Source organism: Spermophilus citellus, assembly GCF_964194105.1.
Source record: "Spermophilus citellus genome assembly, contig: SCAFFOLD_36, whole genome shotgun sequence".
NCBI lineage: Eukaryota > Metazoa > Chordata > Mammalia > Rodentia > Sciuridae > Spermophilus > Spermophilus citellus.
Genome location: NW_027673039.1, coordinates 379,712 through 401,185, shown reverse-complemented (window position 1 = coordinate 401,185; position 21,474 = coordinate 379,712). Strand labels below are relative to the sequence as shown.

The 21,474-nt window shown below is 40.4% G+C and overlaps 1 protein-coding gene across 1 annotated transcript; it reads right to left on the bottom strand.

Annotated features, from left to right (window-relative positions):
• Window positions 1-12,027: 12,027 nt before the first annotated feature.
• On the bottom strand, window positions 12,028-14,194 carry LOC308640201 (uncharacterized protein; the record flags this gene model as incomplete). Its single annotated transcript, XM_081312190.1, has 2 exons — window positions 12,028-12,382; window positions 13,653-14,194. 2 exons carry the CDS (start codon window positions 14,192-14,194, stop codon window positions 12,031-12,033), a joined length of 894 nt encoding a protein of 297 aa, XP_081168316.1. The 3' UTR covers window positions 12,028-12,030.
• Window positions 14,195-21,474: the final 7,280 nt, after the last annotated feature.

Genomic DNA, 21,474 nt, shown 5'->3' with positions numbered 1-21,474 from the left:
CACTCTTCCTGCTAAGGATTGCTTTGGCTATTCTGGGTCTCTCATTTTTTTCAGATTAATTTCATGATTGCTTTTTGTATTTCTATGAGGAATGCCATTGGGATTTTTATTGGAATTGCATTGAACTTGTATAGTGCTTTTGGTAGTATGGTCACTTTGACAATAGTAATTCTGCCTATCCAAGAACGAGGTAGATCTTTCTATCTTCTAAAGTCTTCTTTGATTTCTCTCTTTAGGGTTCTGTAGTTTTCATTGTATAGATCTTTCACCTCTTTAGTTAACTTGATTCCTCAGTATTTTTGTGTGTGTGTGTGTGTGTGTGTGTGTGTGTGTGTGTGTATGGTTATTGTAAACGGGGTAGTTTTCCTTGTTTCCTTCTCAGAGGATTTGTCACTGATATACAGAAATGCCTTTGATTTATGGGCATTGATTTTATAACCTGCTACTTTGCTGAATTCATTCATTCTAGAAGTTTTCTGGTGGAGCTTTTTAGGTCTTCTAGGTATAGAATCATATCATCAGCAAATAGTGCTAATTTAAGTTTTTCTTTTTCCTATACGTATTCCTTTTATTTCTTTAATCTAATAGCTCTGGCCAGTGTTTCAAGAAATATGTTGAATAGAAGTGGTGAAAGAGGGTATACCTGTCTTGTTCCAGTTTTTAGAGGGAATGCCTTTAGTTTTTCTCCATTTAGAATGATGTTGGCCTGAGATAGCCTTTATGATGTTGATATATGTTCCTGTTATCCCTAGGTTTTCTAGTGTTTTGAACAGGAAAGGGTGCTGTAGTTTGTCAAATGCTTTTTCTGCATCTATTGAGATGAACCTATGATTCTTATTTTTTTTAAGTTTATTGATGTGATGAATTATGTTTATTGATTTCTGTATGTTGAACCATCCTTGCATCCCTGGGATGAATCCCACTTGGTCATGGTGCACAATCTTTTTGATATGATTTTGTATTCTATTTGCTAGAATTTTGTTGAGAATTTCTGCATCTGTGTTCATTAGAGATATTGGTCTAAAGTTTTCTTTCCTTGTGTCCTTGCCTGGTTTTGGGATCAGGGTGACATAGGTCTCATAGAGTGATTTTGGAAGTACTCCCTCATTTTCTATTTCCTGAAATAAACTGAAGTGTATTAGTTCTTCTGTAAAGAACTTGTAGAACTCAGCTGTGTATCTGGACCTGGGCTTTATCTTGGATGGTAAGCTTCTGATGGCTTCTTCTATTTCCTCACTTGATATTGATCTGTTTAAGTTGTGTATGTCTTCCTGACTTAATCATGGAAATCCTATGACTTAAGAAATGTCTTCTATTTTATTTGAGTATATGTTTTCAAAATAATTTCTAATTATCCTCTGCATTTCTCTAGTGTCTGTTGTGATAATGCTTTTTTTCATCACATATGCTAGTAATTTGGGTTCTCTCTTTCTCTTTGTTAGCATGGCTCTGAGTCTGTCAATTTTTTTTTCAAAGAACTAACTTTTTGATTTCAGCTCTAATTATTTCTTGCCTTCTACTGCTCATTTGTACTTTTTCTAGGGCTTTGAGATGTAGTTTGCCATCATTTATTTGTAGGGTTTTCTTTGAGGGAATGAACTCCATGCAATGAAGTTTTTGTTAGCAAAATCTTTCAGACACTATGAAAGCAGTACTATGTTGTGTGTATGTTCTCATTTACCTCTAAATTTTTTTTAATCTCCTCCTTGATGTCTTCTGTAACCCACTGTTCATTCAGTAGCATATTGTTCAGTCTCCAATGGTGCAGAATTTTTTATTTATTTTGTCATTGATTTCCAATTTCATTCCATTAAGATCTGATAAAATGCATGGTGTATCTCTACTCCTTTGTACTTTATAAGAGTTCCTCTGTGGCATAATATATGGTCTATTTTTTAGAATTATTCATGCACTGCTGAGAAGAAAGTGTATCCACTTGATGCTGGTTTATATATATTCTATATATGTCAGTTAAGTTATTAATTGTGATATTGAGCTCTATAGATTATTTATTCAACTTTTGTTTTGAAGATCTATCCAGTGGTGAGAGAGGTGTATTAAAGTCACCCAAAATCATTTTGTGGTCAATTTGACTCTTGAACTTGAGAAGAGTTTGTTTGAACATAATTGCACCATTGTTTTGGGCACATATATTTATGATTGTTATGTCTTGTTGGTGTATGGTTCCCTTGAGCAGTATGAGATGTTCTTCTTTATCTATTTGATTAACTTTGGCTTGAAGTCTACTTTATTTGATATAAGTATGGAGACCCCTGATGCTTTCAAGGTTCATATCAGTGCTATGTTTTTCCCCAACCTTTCACCTTCAGTCTGTCTTTTCCTGAGTCTCCTGGAGGCAGCATATTGTTGGATTTTTTTAAATCCAGGCTACTAGCCTATGTATTTTGATTGGTGTGTTTAAGCCATTAACATTTAAGGTTACTATTGAGACATGCTCTGTATTTCCAGCCATCTTTGTTTATTTTTGCTACTTGACTTGAAGTGTTAATTATTGTTTAATTTTTAATTGGTATCTACATATACAATCCAGCATTTTAATTGAAAATGTGTAGTGATCAAAGCAGTGCAATTTCTACCTTCTAAAATATCATTGTGATGTTTGAAACCTGTGAACTCTTGTTAGAATGTCCACAATCTAATAATTACTTATACAATTCAAACTATATGCTATAAACCCTAAGAGTTACTTTTCCCTCTTAACTGCTTTTCAGCACTCCTTGCCAACTATCTCTTAAAACAGATATAAAAAGCTTTTCTTTTTGTGGTTCTTTGTGATCAACTTTTTCAGCTTCAACATATGAGTGCAAACATACAGGATTTGTGAAATATGAAAAATCACTAGAAAAAGATAGTCTCCAATGGTAAATTCAGAAAAAAAGAATATAAATTTAAATTTATAAACTAGAATCTCAGTGCCTTGGGAGGCTAAGATAGAAGGATGGTGAGTTCAAATCCAGCAACAGAAAGGCCCTGAGCAACTTGGTGAGATGCTGTCTCTAAATAAAATACAATATAGGAGTGGGGATGTGGCTCAATGGTTGAGTGTCCCTGAGTTTAATAACTGGTCCCCCCCAAATATTTTAGGGTTCACATTTAATCACTAGGCCTTAGTTCTTTTTTTGGTGAGATATATATATATAAATGGCATATGCCAATTCTTATGAATTTATTTCATGTAAGTCAAATATTATATAAATATTTTATAGTAAAAGCTTAAATTGATCTATATTAGCATGTAAAAATAGCTTAAAATTGTTTTAATTTAATTGCAGGTTGAATGCCTGAAATATTGTTGTCACAGGAGTAAGAGGAATGCAAGGCCAAAGTTCAGTAACTTAGCCAGATTTTTCCCCAATATAAAAAATGGCTGGTAATATAGTTTAATGACTAAGTACCCTGGGTTCAATCTGTGGTACAAAGAAAAGGAGGAGGGTTTTAAAATTGCCATGTCTCAACAACAAAAACAAATGTGAAATTTAAAATGAAAACCTGCATTCTATCACTTTTCTGTGACACACATAATCTGCTTTAATTAATTTTAAACATTTGAATCTTACACAACCCAAGTTTTTTAACACTCAATAAATGACATGTTTTAATCACGTGTGTCTCAAGGCCATTGGATGAATTTAAGGTCAGTGTGGCAGAGGAATCTGCAGTCATGCAAACTGGAGTGTGCAGGTGCCATAAATTCACAGTAATAGTCAATAACTCATCTATGGATTGTTCATTGCATTGAAATTGTTGGAAAATTGTTTTCTGATGGTAAATTTATATATCAGTATCTGGAAAAACAGACCTTTTCCTGATAGTATGCTTCAAAGAAAGGGACAATTTCATGTAATAATGAGGAGAACTAATCTTCATATAGGTAGTGCCAGGAGAAAGCACAGTCTGATCATTCTGATAGCTCCAGTTTTGAACCATAATCATCACTAAATGATGTGCACCAAACATATGATTAAATTGTGTAAATATATCATGGTAGTGTTGTGAAGAAATATCTATAGTAATGTCCATGCTGAAGTTCCATTGTTGTTAAGAAGCATCCTGGGGAATGGGAATTATTTATAGATGACTGAAATCCTGAGCTATACACCTCCCCAGCTGTGCACATTATGCCTGGAACAACATAGTGCAAGAGATCATGAGACATAACACAAGCTCTCTGACATCAGGGAGGTAATCTGAGAAACACCCCTCAAACAAATGTCTATGGAGTGATGCTTCCAGCTTGGTCCAGGTATGCCCTATTGTACTGTACAATAATGTCCTTTATGCACTGGAGAAATCAAGCTGCCCCCTAGAGTGGATATTCTGTGTGGAAGGATATGTAAATCACAGGGAATCTAACACATATTTCTGAAATAGGTTACATTTGAAGAATTCACATATGCTAAGAGGAAGGAAAGGCCAAGTGAGGAGATGAGAAAAAAAACAGATCATACATAAAAAAGAAATTTTCAAAAAAATCAGAAGTTTTGTTTGTTAAAGCTGATAGTAAAGACTCCCTTTAGTATCTGAATCCAGGAAGGAGTCATGTTAGATATGGTGTTGTCACTAAAGTAAGGGGTGGCTGTATGATACATGCAACAATCTAGTGAGGACTGCTAAGGCAGTGGACATGAGCTGGTGGTCAGGACAGAAGTAGAGAGAATTACAGGAGAAGGACACCCCACTGCAAGTTAGGGTTATTTGGACCCTCTGGGTGGGCACATTCCAGGGTGAAAGTGAGAGGAAGAAACATCTCTTCTCTCATATACAGTACGAGCACCAACCTGCTCATGAGGTGTGAGGAAATAGGATCTGTCACCCCTAACAACACATGTGCAGACTTACAGCTTGGGATTGTCCTCATCACACAGCTCAGCTTCACCACTACTGCCAACCTTCCTCATGTCCCTTTGGTATTCACTAACATAAAAACAGACAAAAGGGAGATGGAGAATTGAGACTGGTCTTGCTTCAAGCAAGAGGGCTTGGGACTGATGTCAGCCTCAGCAGAAACCTCGTACTTGTGGCTCTTTGTGTGCTGGGCATCTATGAAGAGCACTAGGGAGAAATGACTGACACCTCAGAAAGGGCGACACCATCACCCAGCACCTCTGCTGCAAAACACACCCTCCAGCAACACAATGAGCAAACCCTGGGCAATACTTGACTGAATGAATGGCAGCTCTTTGTAAGTAGTACATGTGAGAATCATGGGATGCTTTTGTAAATTTTCAGAGTTTTAAAATACAGCTCAGGGTTCACACTTATATCTATGATATTTATATTACTATTATTTTAAATTTCTCCTGATAAAAGCCACTAGAAGAGAAATTGTTCTTTAAAGTCAAGAAAAGAAGAAGCCTCAGAGGTACTTCTCTGTGGGGACAAATGCATGGAGTACTGCATACAGGGCATAGGTTAAGGGCATCTGTGTGGCAGGCCACTTCCCATACTAGGCGTGTGAGTGGCAAACTGCTTATTCCATCAGCACAGTTCTGGGCACGAGGCCGTGTGTTGAAGCCCCACTCCTTGATTGTTCACTGCAAGGACAGTTGGCAGACATTGCATTGGCGGCCATCTATATTTTGCTTAGGTACTGCTTGAGTACATATACATGCAAACTGCACAATAAAATCAGGCCTGCTTCCTGCTTGGTCTCTGGAGGTCTTGATTAGAGACTCCACAGCCACACTCATTTCTATTCTGTTCTGTGGACCTCCTTTGGGATGAGAGAGCCCATGCACTTTTCTGCAGACCCCAAGCTCTCATTACTGGGAAACACACACGATCCTGCAGGAGGGTCTGCTTCCCCTGACTGATGTTGCGATGGAAGAGTCAAGTTATTCTTTCAACTTTCCTGCTTTATCTTGTTCTGTTTGTCTTAGGGTCACATTTATTTGTGCATGCTAATGACATGAAAAATGGAATTTTGGAAAAAAATCTGAAAGTGACCAGGGCAGGATGTGTTTCAACTGTCCTGAATGGTCCTCTAAGCAAAATTGAATTTACACATTTCCATTATTAGATATTGCAAACGGTTTTTAGTTATTAAAACAGAAAGGCCTAATATATAAAAATATTTTTTCCAAATTCTTGTGAATGATATTCACAAGACTAATTTGGTATCATGAATTGGAAATTACCAGCACATTTGATTTTCTAAAATATTTAATGTACTTCCTTCTGATCAGAGTCCCTTGTTTGACATTTACCCATGGAAAGTTCTTAACCATGTGAGATTCCATTCTATAAAATGAGGTTTTGAACATAGAACCTCTTTTCCCTCTAAAGATTTCAAAATGTATGATTATTCAAACAATAATTGTTCTAGGAGTTATGAAGATGACCAAAGCAAGATTATCAATAAAAATATTAAAACTTATTAATTCCCTGGTAATAAGTATAAAAATTAGTAGTGTTTAAAATCTCTATATGACATACCATATGTAAGTTATGTCACATTAAGTTATTAAATTTAAAAAATGAAAAAGTAAAACTGACATTCCCTATTAGAAAAATTGACTCATTTTAGCAGGATCTTAAAGAAGCAAACATCTTTAGAAGATAATATCCTCATTGCACTATACAGAACATGGTCCTCTAGGCTAATAAGGACTGTTGGAGTGAATGTCTCCTCTGAAGCTATTGGAAAACCTCACTAGTAGACTGAATTTCCTCCTCCAATGCCCTTTTTAGAACCCACACTAACTCTGCATCTGAGGACACAGAGGTACTTAGTCATCTGAATAAGCTGAACAGAGCACAAACACTTGTAGGTTTTATGAAAAGGATGTATTTAAATCCTGTCTCTGCAGGTTTGTAATTTTAATGTCTTTAGAAAGGCAAGAAGGTCCCACTGGAGAACACAGAACTGTGGCTTCCCAGTGGGATATGTCATCTTTCTTAATTGTACTGTCTTCTCTGATGGATAACAGCAATCCAAGAGAGCTCGGCTCCAAATTCTTATAGTTTCCTGGAGACATTTGGAAAAGGATCTTGATTGAGATATTTTCTCATGTTGATAAGGAAACTTACATTATTCTAATTCTGGTACTAAAATAATATTAGTCCAAACCTGTCACACAATTTATAATGCATCTACTTTGGTGTGAGGAACTCCTGGCACCCCCCATAGTTTCCCTGTAGCCCTGAAGGTTTTCTGCCTACAGTGTGTGATGGGCCTCTCTTGCCTAGTGTGCACATGAAGTAAACCTTTTTGGGGGTACTGATGGTTTGGTATGTCATCATTTCCAATGTGAGAGTTTTGTGGCTCAAGTTCCGAGTGAAATATTAAAATTAAGAAAAGTAGAGAAAGAGCTATAGGTCACATGTTGTAGAAATCACAGGCAGATGGAAACTGTCAGAGCCAAGGCAGAGTCCGAGCTGGAGTCCACTCTAAGAAACCTACATGATCAACTCCACCTTCTCTGAGAGAAACCATGTAAAAATCAGGCTCAGTCTCCTGGGTACTGTGTATAAATATACATAAAAGTATTAAAGTCCTATATGAAAATGGAGCCCCATTATATAGAGTCAAAACAAAGGACAGTCATTTCAAACAGATCCACTTATGTTCCAGTTGTAGAAATCAGAAGATAGTTCTTGAACACTGCCATTATCAACATTTGAAGGGTTAGTACAACATAATAATGAATAAAACATTTGTTTTTTCTAGAAGTAATTGCAAACTTTGACCACATGGAAATATATAAAATGAAAACTGTAATATCCACAGGCAGAAATTTCACATGATGGGATGAGGGAGGTTAGAAAACTGAAGAAGAAAGTCACAATAATTGCCAAAGCATGAGACATCCAAAGCCACATGAGAGGAAAACACAAAACAGGAAAAGAGTGCAAGTCATTGAAAAAGTATTTCAGCATACACACAGTTAGGCAAGACACATCAAGGGCAGAGGAAAATTATACCCTTGTGCAGCCCCCATCCTGGACCAGCCACATGAAAGTTTTGTCCTTTGGTGAATTGGCCTCTGCCTTACTCCCTGGCATGGCCCATTAATCACCAAGGTGCTACCTGGAATACTGTCCCTCATGTACACTCACCTCCTGGGAGGCTTCTGGAATGAGCCATGGCAGAACGTTGGCCAGTACTCCCAACTTTGTGGAGCCAAGAAGAGCTCTTTGGAGAGGTGGAGAATTGCAGACCACACCTTTGTTGTAATGTGGACTTGCTGTGTAACTAGGTGCTGTTGAGTCCAATCACTTTGTTGCCCTGAATTTTCATAAAGAGAAAAATAACTTCATCTCTAATTGTGAGGATTAGGCTAAAATATACTGAACAAGTGGGTTCCAACCAGTAAAAAAAAAAAGGCTTTCAGTGGATCTGGGCACAGTGGAACATGACTGTAATCTCAGCAGCTTGGAAGGCTGAGGAAAGTGGATCATGAGTTAAGAGCCAGCCTCAGTGAAAGAGATTTACTAAGAAGCTCAGTGAGATCCTGTCTCTACATAAAATAGGGCTAGGGATGTGGCTCAGTGGTTGAGTGTCCTTGAGTTCAATCTTCATCATTCCCCAGCCCTGAGAGGGTCTTGGGTTTTGGATTTATAACAGCTTTCTCGGAGGTTCAAAAATGTAGAACTAGTATAGAATAAGTGCTGTGGGCCAAGCTCTGGAGTGGATGTGCATGCATTTGAATCCAGGCTTTATATATATTTATATATTTTTATATATATTATAGATTTGATGTTGATCTGATGGAATATTTCCTACACAAGGCAAGTATGTGCTTTAATTAATCTGCAGCTACATATTGAAAAATAATAGTCATCAGAAAATCATGCATGTGAAGCTTGATCATTTCATGACTCAAGATCATGTAGATCTATTAGGCAATATGGTAAGAGAAACAATAAAAGTGAAATATTCATGATCTTAGGATGCCATTTAAAAATCTGAGGTGAATGTTGGTCCAGAATATGACTTCCATAACAAGACCCCTACAGCACAATAATTAAAAATCCAGAATCAATAAATGGGATAGATTCAACCTAAAAAGCTACTTTATCAGCAAAAGAAAAAATAATGTGAAAAGAGAACCTACAGATTTGAATAAAATCTTTACTACACGTACATCAGATAAAGCATTAATCTCTAGGGTATATAAAGAACTCAAAATTAACACAAACAAAAACAACAAAAAAACCCCAATTAACAAATGGGTAAGTAACTGAATAGACACTTTACAGAAGAAATATCATCCATTAACTAATATATGAAAAAAAACGTTCAACACATCTAGCAATTAGGAAAATGTAAATCAAAATTACTTTAAGATTTTATCTCACTTCAGTCAGATTGGCAATCAACAATAATAAATTTTGGTGAAGATGTGGGGAAAATGAACACTCACACATTGCTCATGGGACTGAATACAAATTTGTGCAACCAACATGGAAAGCAATATGGAGACTCCTTGAAAAACCAGAATGGAACCACCATTTGACCCAGCTATTCCTCTCTTCGGACTATACCCAAAGGAGTTAAAAACAGCATACTACAGGGACACAGATGCACCAATTCACAATGGCTAAACCATAGAACCAACATAGCTTTCCTCCAACAGATGAATGGATAAATAAAATGTGATTATATATATATATATATATATATATATATATATATATATATATATATATATATATATATGTGTGTGTGTATATATATATTTCTCCACCACCACCAATTGAATATCACATCGATTTAAAGATTAATGAAACTATGACATTTAGTGGTAAATGGATGGAGTTGAAGAATATCGTGCTAAGTTAAATAAGCTCACACACACACACACACACACACAAACACAAAGGCTGGATATTCTCTCTGATAAGTGTATGCTAATTCACAATGGGGATGGGGAAGAATAATTACTTTAGATTAAGTAGAGAGGAGTGCAGGGAGGGGAGGGGATATGGGGATAGGAAGGATAGTAGAATGAAACAGACAGTACATATAATACATAATATATATGAATGCTAAACCACTCAACAAGGGAGGGGGAGAGAATAGAAATTCAGTGGATTAGACAAATTTGGAATCAAGAGAAGAAAAGGAAAATCAGAATAGAAATGACAGTAGAATGAATCAGATGTAACTTTTCTATGTTCATATATAAATACACCATCAGGGAAGGTCCACACCATGTACACCACAAGAATAGAATGTTAACTAAAATAAGTTTTACACCATGTATAATATGTCAAACTTTGCTCTACTGTCATGTATACCTAAAAGAGTAAGAAATTTTAAAAATGATAAGGGAACATTTGTATACAGAGAAGGTTTCTGAGTTAAAAACTCTTCAATGAATGGTAATGTTATTAAGGATAAATAAAAGTATAAAAGAGTACTTTGAGCCCATACAAAACAACAATGGTAAATAGAGTTGCCCAAGTCAGTCTGGACAACTATCTATTATCACAAAATTTTTGGTTTACAACTCTTTTCTATTTGTTTTAAAAAGCAGCACAAGATCAATGCCTACAAGTTGGGCAGAGAGGAAACATTACCTAGCAGTGTTATGAAAACTATTAATAGTGCTGTGTGCACTCAAAGAAAGCATTCTCAATTTCCTCCCCCATGCAATAAAAAGTCATGCAGTTGAAAGATACATTAGTTACTGATTAGATAACACATACATGTGTTTATGACATTAAGTATGTGGGCATCTGCTCAACTTGGCAGGTCAGATCCAATAGATAAGGAAGACACTCTCTTCACACAAGACAGTGTTTCTTTGAGTAATACTATGAAAGCAACCAACACTGAACCTATGTACTGGGGAGTCCCAAACAGCTTTTCATGGTCCTGACTGGGAAGTACTGGGCAGAGCATCCTCACCACAGGTAAGAGTCTGAAGTCTTGTTATAACTTGTATTTAAAGGAGCTGAATCAATACAAGTTAGAACAAAGAAAGCTTCATTCTAACAGCTTGCATGACCTAGTGATCCCCTGAAGATCACTACGTCCTTCCAAGAACAGGTCAGATCCCAGAGGAGGGATGTCGCGACCCCCTTGCCCGCAAGGAAGACGCAACACCAGAAATCTTCTTTCAGCCGTTTATTAGGATCCTCGAACTTTCTTCTACTCTTCTCCGGAAACCCCTCCCAGCCTTAATAAAGTATCTAAAGCCCCAATGCGAAGCTGCCACGTGGAACTTTCTCATAGGGTGTGAAAGAACCATGCGCCAACTCTCCCAAATAAGGAGTTGTTTGTCACAGACCACCACGAGGCCAGCGCCATCTTGTAATGGCGACCACAGTCCGCAGAAGCGGCTCACCACAGTTCCCCCCTTAGTTTTCTAAAAACAAAACAGGCGAGAGTAGAGGTGAATTGCCATTACTCATACTAAGCCTTCAACCAGGAACCTGATCAGACCCAAGCAGGTCAGGACGTTCCCACATGACCGTTATTGGCTGAATATGAAAACAGACACCACAAAGCTTTCAAGGCCCTGTGAGCTGGCCTCCTTGACGTGCACAAAGTTCAGGGCTGGATCCAAGCCCTGGGGGCCGGGGGGAATCCACTGCCAGCAGTTTTTTCCTTTTGTTTGTAGCACGTCAAAGGGAATCAAGTAGCCCCTGTCTTAGGTCGTTCACTGCCCTTACATTGCTTACCCGTCTTTGGGGAGGCCCCATTCCCCTGTCTTAGGTTGCAGTGCAAGCGTGAAAGTTGCCCGTCTCTGGGTACTACAAGATCAGCTCGTTATTGCCAAGGCGTTTAATGGTATCTACTCAGCCAGTCATTATTAGGTCTCTGAGGCTGAACTGTGGCTGTATAGAAATACAACGACAAACAAGTTGGTAACACCCTAAAAGAAAGGCACGGGTCTTAAAGCGATAGAAAAGCACTAGTGTGGAAACCCATCTGCGTGCAATGGCAGTAAAGCCGGCAGAGTGCAAGGGCTTTCCAACACTAAGAGAATAGCAAGAAGAGACATGTCGTTCCCAGTGCAATGTCTGAAAAACTTGGGGTGCAACGACCAGGTCAAAGATTTACTGTTTAATTTGCGCAAGCCAAACTTGAGGTGAGTTGCCATTTTCTAAAGCTGCAAGAGCTTGAATGATCATAGCCTTATCATGAGCATTGCGGGCCTTGAGGCGACAGAGAAACCACAAGCAGAGAACCATACCGAAGCAACACATTGCGCCAAAAATGCCTACCCCCACCCACTCTTTAAAAAAGGAAAAGGCAGAAGATATCCAATCGGTGAATTGACCCAAAGTTATGGGATCGACGTGGGTACTATTCAAGACAGCTATCTGGGTTAGTTGAGACTGGATCAGGTCTTCCGCTGCCATGGACCAATTTCCGGCCAAGTATTCGCCAATGATACGAGAGGCATTCCTGGAATCATTAAATCTGACAGAGGTTATACATAAATGTGCACGTTGATCAACACAGCCCAAAAGCACCAAATCAGCCAATTCTTCTACCTGAGCTTGGAGTAAATCTATTCTTTGGTTGGCAGCTAAAATCCCTGACAAAATATGTTGATTAATTGCATTTTGGGACTCAAGTATGGTGGAAGTTTGCTGAACAACTTGATTAACAGTGGCAGCAGTCTGCACTTGATTGGCCATGGCCACTCCGGCCGCGACCGCTGCAGCAGCAGATACCGCCACGGCTGTCACTATAGCAGCCGTGATTCCAAAATCCCTGCGGACTCTAAGTAGCTCAACAATGGGGAATTTGTCAGGGTCCGCAGTGACTGGGATTGGGACAAAAGTTGGAATTTTCATAACCACTGCTACAGTCGAGGAACCATCCCAACATTCAGCTAAGAGACAGGTAACATTAGAACAATCCAGCATCTCTGATGAGGTGTCATTAGCCAAAAGGAGTAAGAACGGGGATTGAACACAAACCGCTGCAGGGGGCAATGTGGCATTATCCAACAGAGAGTTGAACGAAACAGATGTGAGTCTACTACCTCGCTCACTCTCGTAAACAGTGCCAGAAACATTAGCCAGCCAACTTTTGGCCCCCAGCAATCGAGCCAATGCAGAAATATCAGCTGAAGCCCCCTTGTTGTTGGAAATCAGCCATTGAAACCAGGACCAACCCGCTCCTGTAGAGGAGTTGGCACTGTTGTTAAAGTTGTAAACATGCCTCTTAAGAGAGGGGGAAAAGGAGAAACCTTTAGCAACTTGACGTTTCTCCCAAGAATGATCCTGACAAGGTGTGAATGTTGGGGGGAAACCGAGATTAGGGGTACAGTAAGGAGAGGCCTTAAAATGAGTGGCATTATAAAGATTATTAGAAGAAGGAGGCACTGGGATTAGTACCTCAGAGATAATAGCCAAGGTAGTTATGTTTAAAGCAGAGCTACTTGCAGGGGTTCCTGAGCCTGATTGTTCCCCTGAGGCTACTTGGCTCAATACAGCACTGAGAATGCTCCCTGAGACCTGACTGGACTGCAATGGATCCTCCCAGTTAGTCAAATTCTTGGTCTTAAGACTGATACAATGAGCATTCCCAAGGCTAAAACAAAAAACTCCTGTGAGATTAACTTGAGACTGATTGAAAATGCTTTCCACGTCCCCTCTAGGAGAGGCACAGGGAGCAGACATCTCACATGAGGTAGAAAAAAGAGTGGGAAGGACACTAGAATTACCATGAACCGGCATCAGCATTGGCCAAGCCCGTGCCACTGCCCACCACTGCATTGGTGTCGTCTGCGTCATCGGCATCAGCACCAGAGCCAGAGCACTCAGCAGAATAAAGATCCTCATCGCGGGATTGCCGTGGTAATTCTTGTTGCTGAGTAGCTGGCGCCAAGACTCTTCTTGTCAGGCGTTCCGGGACCCACAACGGTTCCGTGCGATCCTGGGGAAAAACACATACAGATCCTCGTGCCCATGTCAGCACGGGGTCAGGGCCGTTCCATTGGCCCGTAAGAACATCTTTCCACTTAACATAGCCAATCACAGAGGGCTGAGGGGACACATGTCTATCGGCCGCAGAGCGACCATGAATATCCAAATTCAAAAAATTAATGGTAAAGAGAGCTAAGGACAGGCGTTCTTTAGGAGTATGTTCAGCTCCTATTCCCCCCTTTTGTTTTCGTAAAGTTTCTTTTAAGGTGCGATGAGCACGTTCAACAATGCCTTGCCCTTGAGGGTTGTAAGGCAAACCATGAGTAAGCTGTACTCCCATAGCAGAACAAAAGGATGTGAATTGTCTGCCGGTATAAGCAGGTCCATTATCAGTCTTAAGGGACGTGGGCGCACCCCACGCCGCCCAGGCCTCCAGGCAATGAGTAATGACATTACGTGCCTTTTCTCCTGATAAAGCAGAAGCATGAATAATTCCGGAGTACGTGTCAACAGAAACATGGACATACTTGAGGTTACCAAAGTCAGGTATGTGTGTCACATCCATTTGCCAGACAACCAATGGTTTCAATCCCCGTGGGTTTACTCCATAAGTAGGGGGATGAAGAAATGTGACACAATGGGGACAGTGTAATACAATCTGCCGAGCATCTGCTCTTGAAATGGAAAAACGCCTGCGCAGTGTTAAAGCGTTAACATGGAAATTTTGGTGAAATAATTTAGCTTCCTCTAAGGAGGAAGCCAAACAGATCAACTGACCTCTAGTGGCTAAGTCTGCACAGGCATTACCCTGCGATAACGGACCAGGGAGAGAGGTATGAGCCCGGATGTGCAGTGGATAAAAAGGAGCAGTGCGGCTACAGATAAGCTGTTGAAGCTGATTAAAGTAAGCAGATACATTACGGGTATCACTAATAGCTCCCACAACCTCCAAGATTTTTAGTGCTTGCACTACATAGATGGAATCCGAAATGAGATTAAAGGGAAAAGAACACTGTTTAAAAACCTCAATAACAATTTGCAGTTCTACCCATTGTGGATTTCCAGGAGCAAATTGATGCTGAACAGGGGGAGAATCATTAATTACATAAGCTCCCATTCCAGACTTGGAACCATCAGTAAAAATGTTAACAGCCCCCGGAATTGGACTGGATGAAGTTACTTTAGGGAAAATGATAGGATGTTCTTTAACAAAATGGAGTAACGGATGAGAAGGGTAATGATTATCAATGTCCCCTTGAAACGAGCAACATAGAATAGCCCAGTTATCTAGAGTAGCACACAAAACACTAAGTTGAGCTTTAGTATAGGGTATAATAAGAGAAGAAGGTGATTGTCCAAAAAATTGAATGCTTTGGTGAATCCCTTTAAGTGCTAATGCTGCAACAGCATCAGGATAATATTCCAAGGATTTTCCTGGGGATACATGTGGGTGTATCCATAGCAAAGGTCCCTCTTGCCATAGTACCCCAGTAGGTTGCCGCATAGTGGCAAGCACACATAGCTGGAAAGGTTTATCACTCTGGAGCCTGCATAAAGTTGCATGTTGTATAGCTTCTTCTACTGACATAAGGGCCGCTCTAGCCTCCTTGGTGAGGCTACGAGGGGAAGTAAGATCTGGATCACCTCTAAGAGTAGCATACAAAGGCTGCAGCATAACATTAGAAACATGTAAATATCCTCGTATCCAATTAATATCTCCCAGCAGTTTTTGAAAATCATTTAGAGTTTGGAGATCCTGAGTTCGTATGGTGATTTTTTGTGGTCGTAATTTGTCACACCCAATTGTTCCACCCAAATATTTAATAGAGTCCCCTGTTTGAACCTCTTCAGGTGCGATATGCAGTCCATATTGAGCTAACAATTTCACTAGGTCTGCATAGGCCTCATGAACTGTCTGCTCTGATTTAGCAGCCAATAATATATCATCCATATAATGAATGATCTTGATGGAGGAATACTTGCGCCTGAGAGGTGCGAGTGTCTTTCCCACATACATCTGACACATCGTGGGACTATTAGCCATTCCCTGCGGCAACACTACCCACTCGTACCTTTGATCTGGCTCCTCGTGGTTACACGAGGGAAGGGTGAAGGCAAAACGCTGTGAGTCTTTAGGATGCAAAGGAATAGAAAAGAAACAGTCTTTAATGTCAATAACAATAATGTGCCAGCCTTGAGGAACAGAGGAGAGCAGAGGCAGCCCTCTTTGAATGGGCCCCATAAGTTGCATTTGAGCATTAACTGCTCGTAGATCATGCAGTAGGCGCCACTTCCCTGATTTTTTCTTAATGACAAATATGGGAGTATTCCATGGAGAAGTAGAGGGTTGGATGTGACCCAAGTCAAGCTGTTCTTTAACTAGAGCATGGGCTGCTGCCAATTTAACCGAGGGAAGAGGCCACTGAGGCACCCAAACAGGCTCCTCGGTAAGCCATGTTATGGGTATTTGAGCCTCAGCGGCCCCTAGGAAAAACCCAGACCAAATCTGTCAAGCTTTTGATGACCTTGTACAGGATGCTTACGTCCCTGTAAGTGTTTTCCCAGTCCTAGACCTGGCCTATACCCCATATTTTGCATAATCTGTTGGGACACTGGGGAATAGTCATTACTAAGAGTAAACCCCATGTCTTTCATCAGGTCACGGCCCCATAAAGAGATAGGTAAATCAAGCACATAAGGCTGAAAAGTACCATTATGTCCTTCCGGGTCTTTCCAGAATAGATGCCTGCAGCTAATCTGAGGAGCTTGGGCATATCCAAGTCCTCTCAGAGACTGATCAGAAGTCTGCACTGGCCATCCCTTAGACCAGTCCTTAAGTGCAATAATGCTACGGTCTGCCCCTGTATCAAGTAAGCCCACAATAGATTTACCCTCTATACTTAATTCCAAAGTAGGGCGATTGCTCATATCTAGTGACAAATAAGCACAATTCCCTCCTGTGGCACCAATCTCATTCCCTGTCCGTGGCCTTGAGTCTGCAGGGAAATGATCATGTAAACTAGGCAAAATTAGTAATTGAGCAATCCGATCCCCTGGGGAGATGGACACAATGCCCCTTGGAGCTTCCACCATAACCTGTACTATCCCAACAGTATCAGGACTTATGACTCCGGGGAAAACATGAAGACCTTGTAAAATAGAGGATGCACGTCCAATTAGCAAACCTACAGTGCCAGGTGGTAGAGGCCCTTTGAACTCAGTTTCCACCAATTGAACTCCCATCTTAGGTGTTAACACGAGTCTGGAGGTGGAACAGAGGTCCAATCCCGCGGCACCTGTAGTGGCTCTCCGCGTTGCATGGGATGGCGTAGAGACGGCCATGTCTCGGGTTCGGGTGTGACATTCTCCACTGCCCCATATATTTGCGGGCCCTGGGGTCGGGGGCCCCGTCGGCCGTTTTTTGGCCCAGTTGAAATAGGCTGTCCATGGTTTTTTGGTCCAGCTGAAAGAGGCTGTCCATGGATGTCCCTCACTGATCTACACTCCCTTGCCCAATGCCTCCCCTTTTTGCATTTTGGACACAATCCCGGTAGCCGAAGGCCATTGGAAGGACCACCGTGAGGAGGTCCAGTAAAATTGCCACCGTGAGGAGGTCCAGCAAAATTGTTTAGTTTGGGACACTCACGTCTGACATGACCGGGTTGCCCACAATGGAAGCATGTTCCGGCGGTAGGACCGCCCCCTTTTGCAATCCGAAGGACAGCAGCTGCAAGACCTGCATTAGTTAAAGGTCCTCCAATCTCTCTACACACCTTCATCCATGCTTCTATGCCTTTGTTCTTATAAGGAGCGATTGCTGCTTTACATTCCTTGGTGCATTGCTCAAAGACTAATTGCTTGACAAGGGGCATGGCTCTATCAGGATCCCCAAAAATCTTTCCAGCAGCATCCACCATCCTTGCTACGAAATCTGAAAAGGGTTCTGTAGGGCCTTGCAAAATTTTTGTCAAATTACCAGATACCTCTCCTCTATTTGGAAGTGACTTCCATGCCCGGATGCAGATGTTATTAATTTGATCATATACCTCAAGAGGGAATCCAGTCTGTTGATTAGCAAATCTACCTTGCCCCAAAAGCATGTCCTTATCCCAATGAGGATGTCCTGCCGCATGGTTTTGGGCGGCTTGCTCTATAGCGCCCTCTAGCACAAATGCTCTCCAGTCTAAATATTTACCTGGAGAAACACAAGCCCGAACAAGGCTAGCCCAATCAGAGGGAGTCATACAGTATCTAGACAGACTCTCCACCTGAGTTAGTGTGAAGGCGGCATCCACTCCATAAGTGCGCACAGACTCTGCCAGGGTCTTCACAATTTTGAAATCTAAAGGCTCCTGAAATCTTCCCCTATTCTCATCCTGAAAAACTGGATAAGCAAGACCCATCTCAGCGTTAACAGCCTTCCATGTTTGAGCATGGAAAGCTCTCCCCGAAACACCCCCACCATACGGCGGTGGATCCGGAGGATCACACTTCTTGAGCCCCTGTCTATCTTTGTTTCCTTCTCCTACAGCTAAACTCCCTAGCTGGCGAGACAGCCTCCCAAGCTCCTCCTCCTCATCCTCCTCTTCCTCTGACCCACTTTCACATGGGGGCGTGCGCAGCGCACTGAGATCTGGATACAAGCGTTTCTTCCCCTGCTTCTCGCTCCGCACACTTCCATCCTCCCGAGATACCTCACCTTTTGCCGGAGACAATCGTCTCCTCCCCTGTTTCACGCTCCGCACGCTCCCGTCCCCCTGAGATACCTCACTTCCTGCCGTCTCTGATTTCTCCTCATGTAATTGTTCTAGAACTTCCTGTCCTTTAGTAAGTGCGTCATGACATCTGTCATCTGTGAGGCAACTACGGACTATTTTCCAAAGGGGTATCACCCCACCCTCTAATATGCCCTGCTCAGAAGCAAAATCAAGATCTTTGCCTAATTTATCCCAACTAGGTATAGTAAGACTGCCCGAATATGCAAACCACGGTGCAGCAACATCTACCTTCTGTAAAAATCTCTGTAAAGTGCTATGTTTCACTTTCAGGCCCTTGGAGCGTAACAGGCCGTCTAGGGCCAGAAGAAGTGGACTTGAAGATGCGACACCCATGATACCACAACAAAACAAACACAGAAAACAAAAATGAAAGCACACAGAAAACAAAAATGAAAGTACACAGTGCAGCTGCAATAAAATATGAGGCTCTCTCTTTCTTAGTAGAGGAGCTGATTCCGCTTTGGTCGCGGGTCCCGTTCACCGGGACTATGGGGTCCCGTTCTCCGGGACGATGGGGTCTCGCTCTCCGAGACGATGGGGTCTCGCTCTCCGAGACGATGGGGTCTCGCTCTCCGAGACGATGGGGTCCCACTCACCGGGACGATCTGGTGCACCACTCCTGACGACTGAGAGTCCTGGTTTTTCCCGGGTTTCGGCACCACTTGTCGCGACCCCCTTGCCCGCAAGGAAGACGCAACACCAGAAATCTTCTTTCAGCCGTTTATTAGGATCCTCGAACTTTCTTCTACTCTTCTCCGGAAACCCCTCCCAGCCTTAATAAAGTATCTAAAGCCCCAATGCGAAGCTGCCACATGGAACTTTCTCATAGGGTGTGAAAGAACCATGCGCCAACTCTCCCAAATAAGGAGTTGTTTGTCACAGACCACCACGAGGCCAGCGCCATCTTGTAATGGCGACCACAGTCCGCAGAAGCGGCTCACCACAGAGGGAGTGATAGCCTTGAGATGAGTAAATAAATTGGGGTTCCAATGAGTGAGCCACTGAGCCAGATTCATTGAGAAATTGGCATTCTTTAGCTGTTTCATCAAGGATATGCAGACTCATGCAGGCATATGGAAAGGGAAGATCTTTAGTATTTTCCTTAGACCTCTAGTACTGAATCTTCTCTCTAGGCCTTATAAATAGTTAAGACCCATATGTAAAATGAAGCCAGTTTTCTGCCTAAAATAACATGGAGTGGATATAAGCATGAAACCTAGAGATCTACTCTTTGGAATAAAAAAAGCTGTGAATATTATTCTCCTCGAACTTATCATTATATTTCAATATTTATATTCCCAAATAGTTAAATAAAATGTTTGTGGGTGGTGTTTTATTTACCCAAAAGTCTAACATATGAAGATAAAATTGTGTTTTTAGTTTTTGAACAGGACTTGTAGATGAGAGTCTGGAGGTTTATTTCAATCAAGATCATGTTTCTCTCTCTGTAGTGTCATAGGCTCCTGGAACTGTAAGATCTGAAGAGGGACAGGGTTAGTTTATAGTATCTTATAATTACTGGGTTGTAGAGGGGTCTGGGAGACCATGACACATGCTATCTATCATATAATCCAATAAGTATAACAAACATTATATTGTAAGTTATTAAGTAGAACAAAAAAGGTCTATAAAAATCAAAATATATTATGAAGTAAAAAATGTGGGGGCATAAATGATCGTATAGTACGTCTTTTTCTTTTTACAGTCATCATTTTACACGTTTCAGGTTACACTTTTCTACAAGTAGAAAAGTGTAACCTGAAACGTGTAAAATGTGACATGTTAAAGTCATAATTCAAAGAGGGATATCTGGGCATTGTTTTAGTATACCTAGGTCCTTCTTATAAGTGTCTGAATTTTTCCTTAATTACAAACAAGAGAGTATATAATTTACATAAATAATATTCCCCAAATAAAACTTGATTAAACATATGAAATAATTAATGGAGATGTTATAGCATAATATACCCAATAGAATGTTTTACTATTGCATCGATCCATTAGCAAAGTGAATAGTGGGAGATGTGTGAACTAATAACATCATTAAATGCATGACAAGGTTAACATTAAGAAATTCACACTTTATTTAGTAACAAATTGCATCCATAATGAAATATAAGTAAAAACTGCTCTGTAAAATGGGCATGTTGGGCCATGCCTGTGACCCTAGGGATGTGAGAAGCTTTGCAAGTTCAAAGCCAGGCTCCATAACTTAGTGAGGTCCTATACAACTTAGCAAACCCTATCTCTAAATAAAAAAAAGAAAAGAATCTGTGGATGTGGTTTACTGATTAAGTGTTCCTAATTTTAAGTACAAAAATAAAAATTTAAAATTTAAAATGTCATATAAATCTTAAGAGACTTCTGAAATAATCAATTCTGAGAATTATTATTTATCCAGTTGTGAAAAATGAGAATCTTTAGTAATTGTTGATTTATAGTAAATTTATATCCTTTTAGGGATACACTATTCTATACTTGTATTTCCTTATTTCTACAATATCAGCTCAAGATGTTAAGAAAATTTTCAGCAAATGTCAAAAGCAATTACACATTTTGCATGTTTAAATGATTTTTTCCCCTTCTAGGTCCCAAATACTTCAATGGATAGGGTATAGACAAGAAACTTACAACAATCTATATATTTGTCAAGGTGTTTTTGTAAATATTTTTTCTGTTACCTAAGGTACACACTTTGGACAAATGCTACTCCACATGTGCTGCAGATATGAGGTCAAAAATTGAAAAATCTCTGAAATTTGAATACAGTCTCGGACACATTCTTTGGGTTTCTATATGTTATAAATCCTCCAGTGTTTTAAAAATGTTTGATCAATGGCCA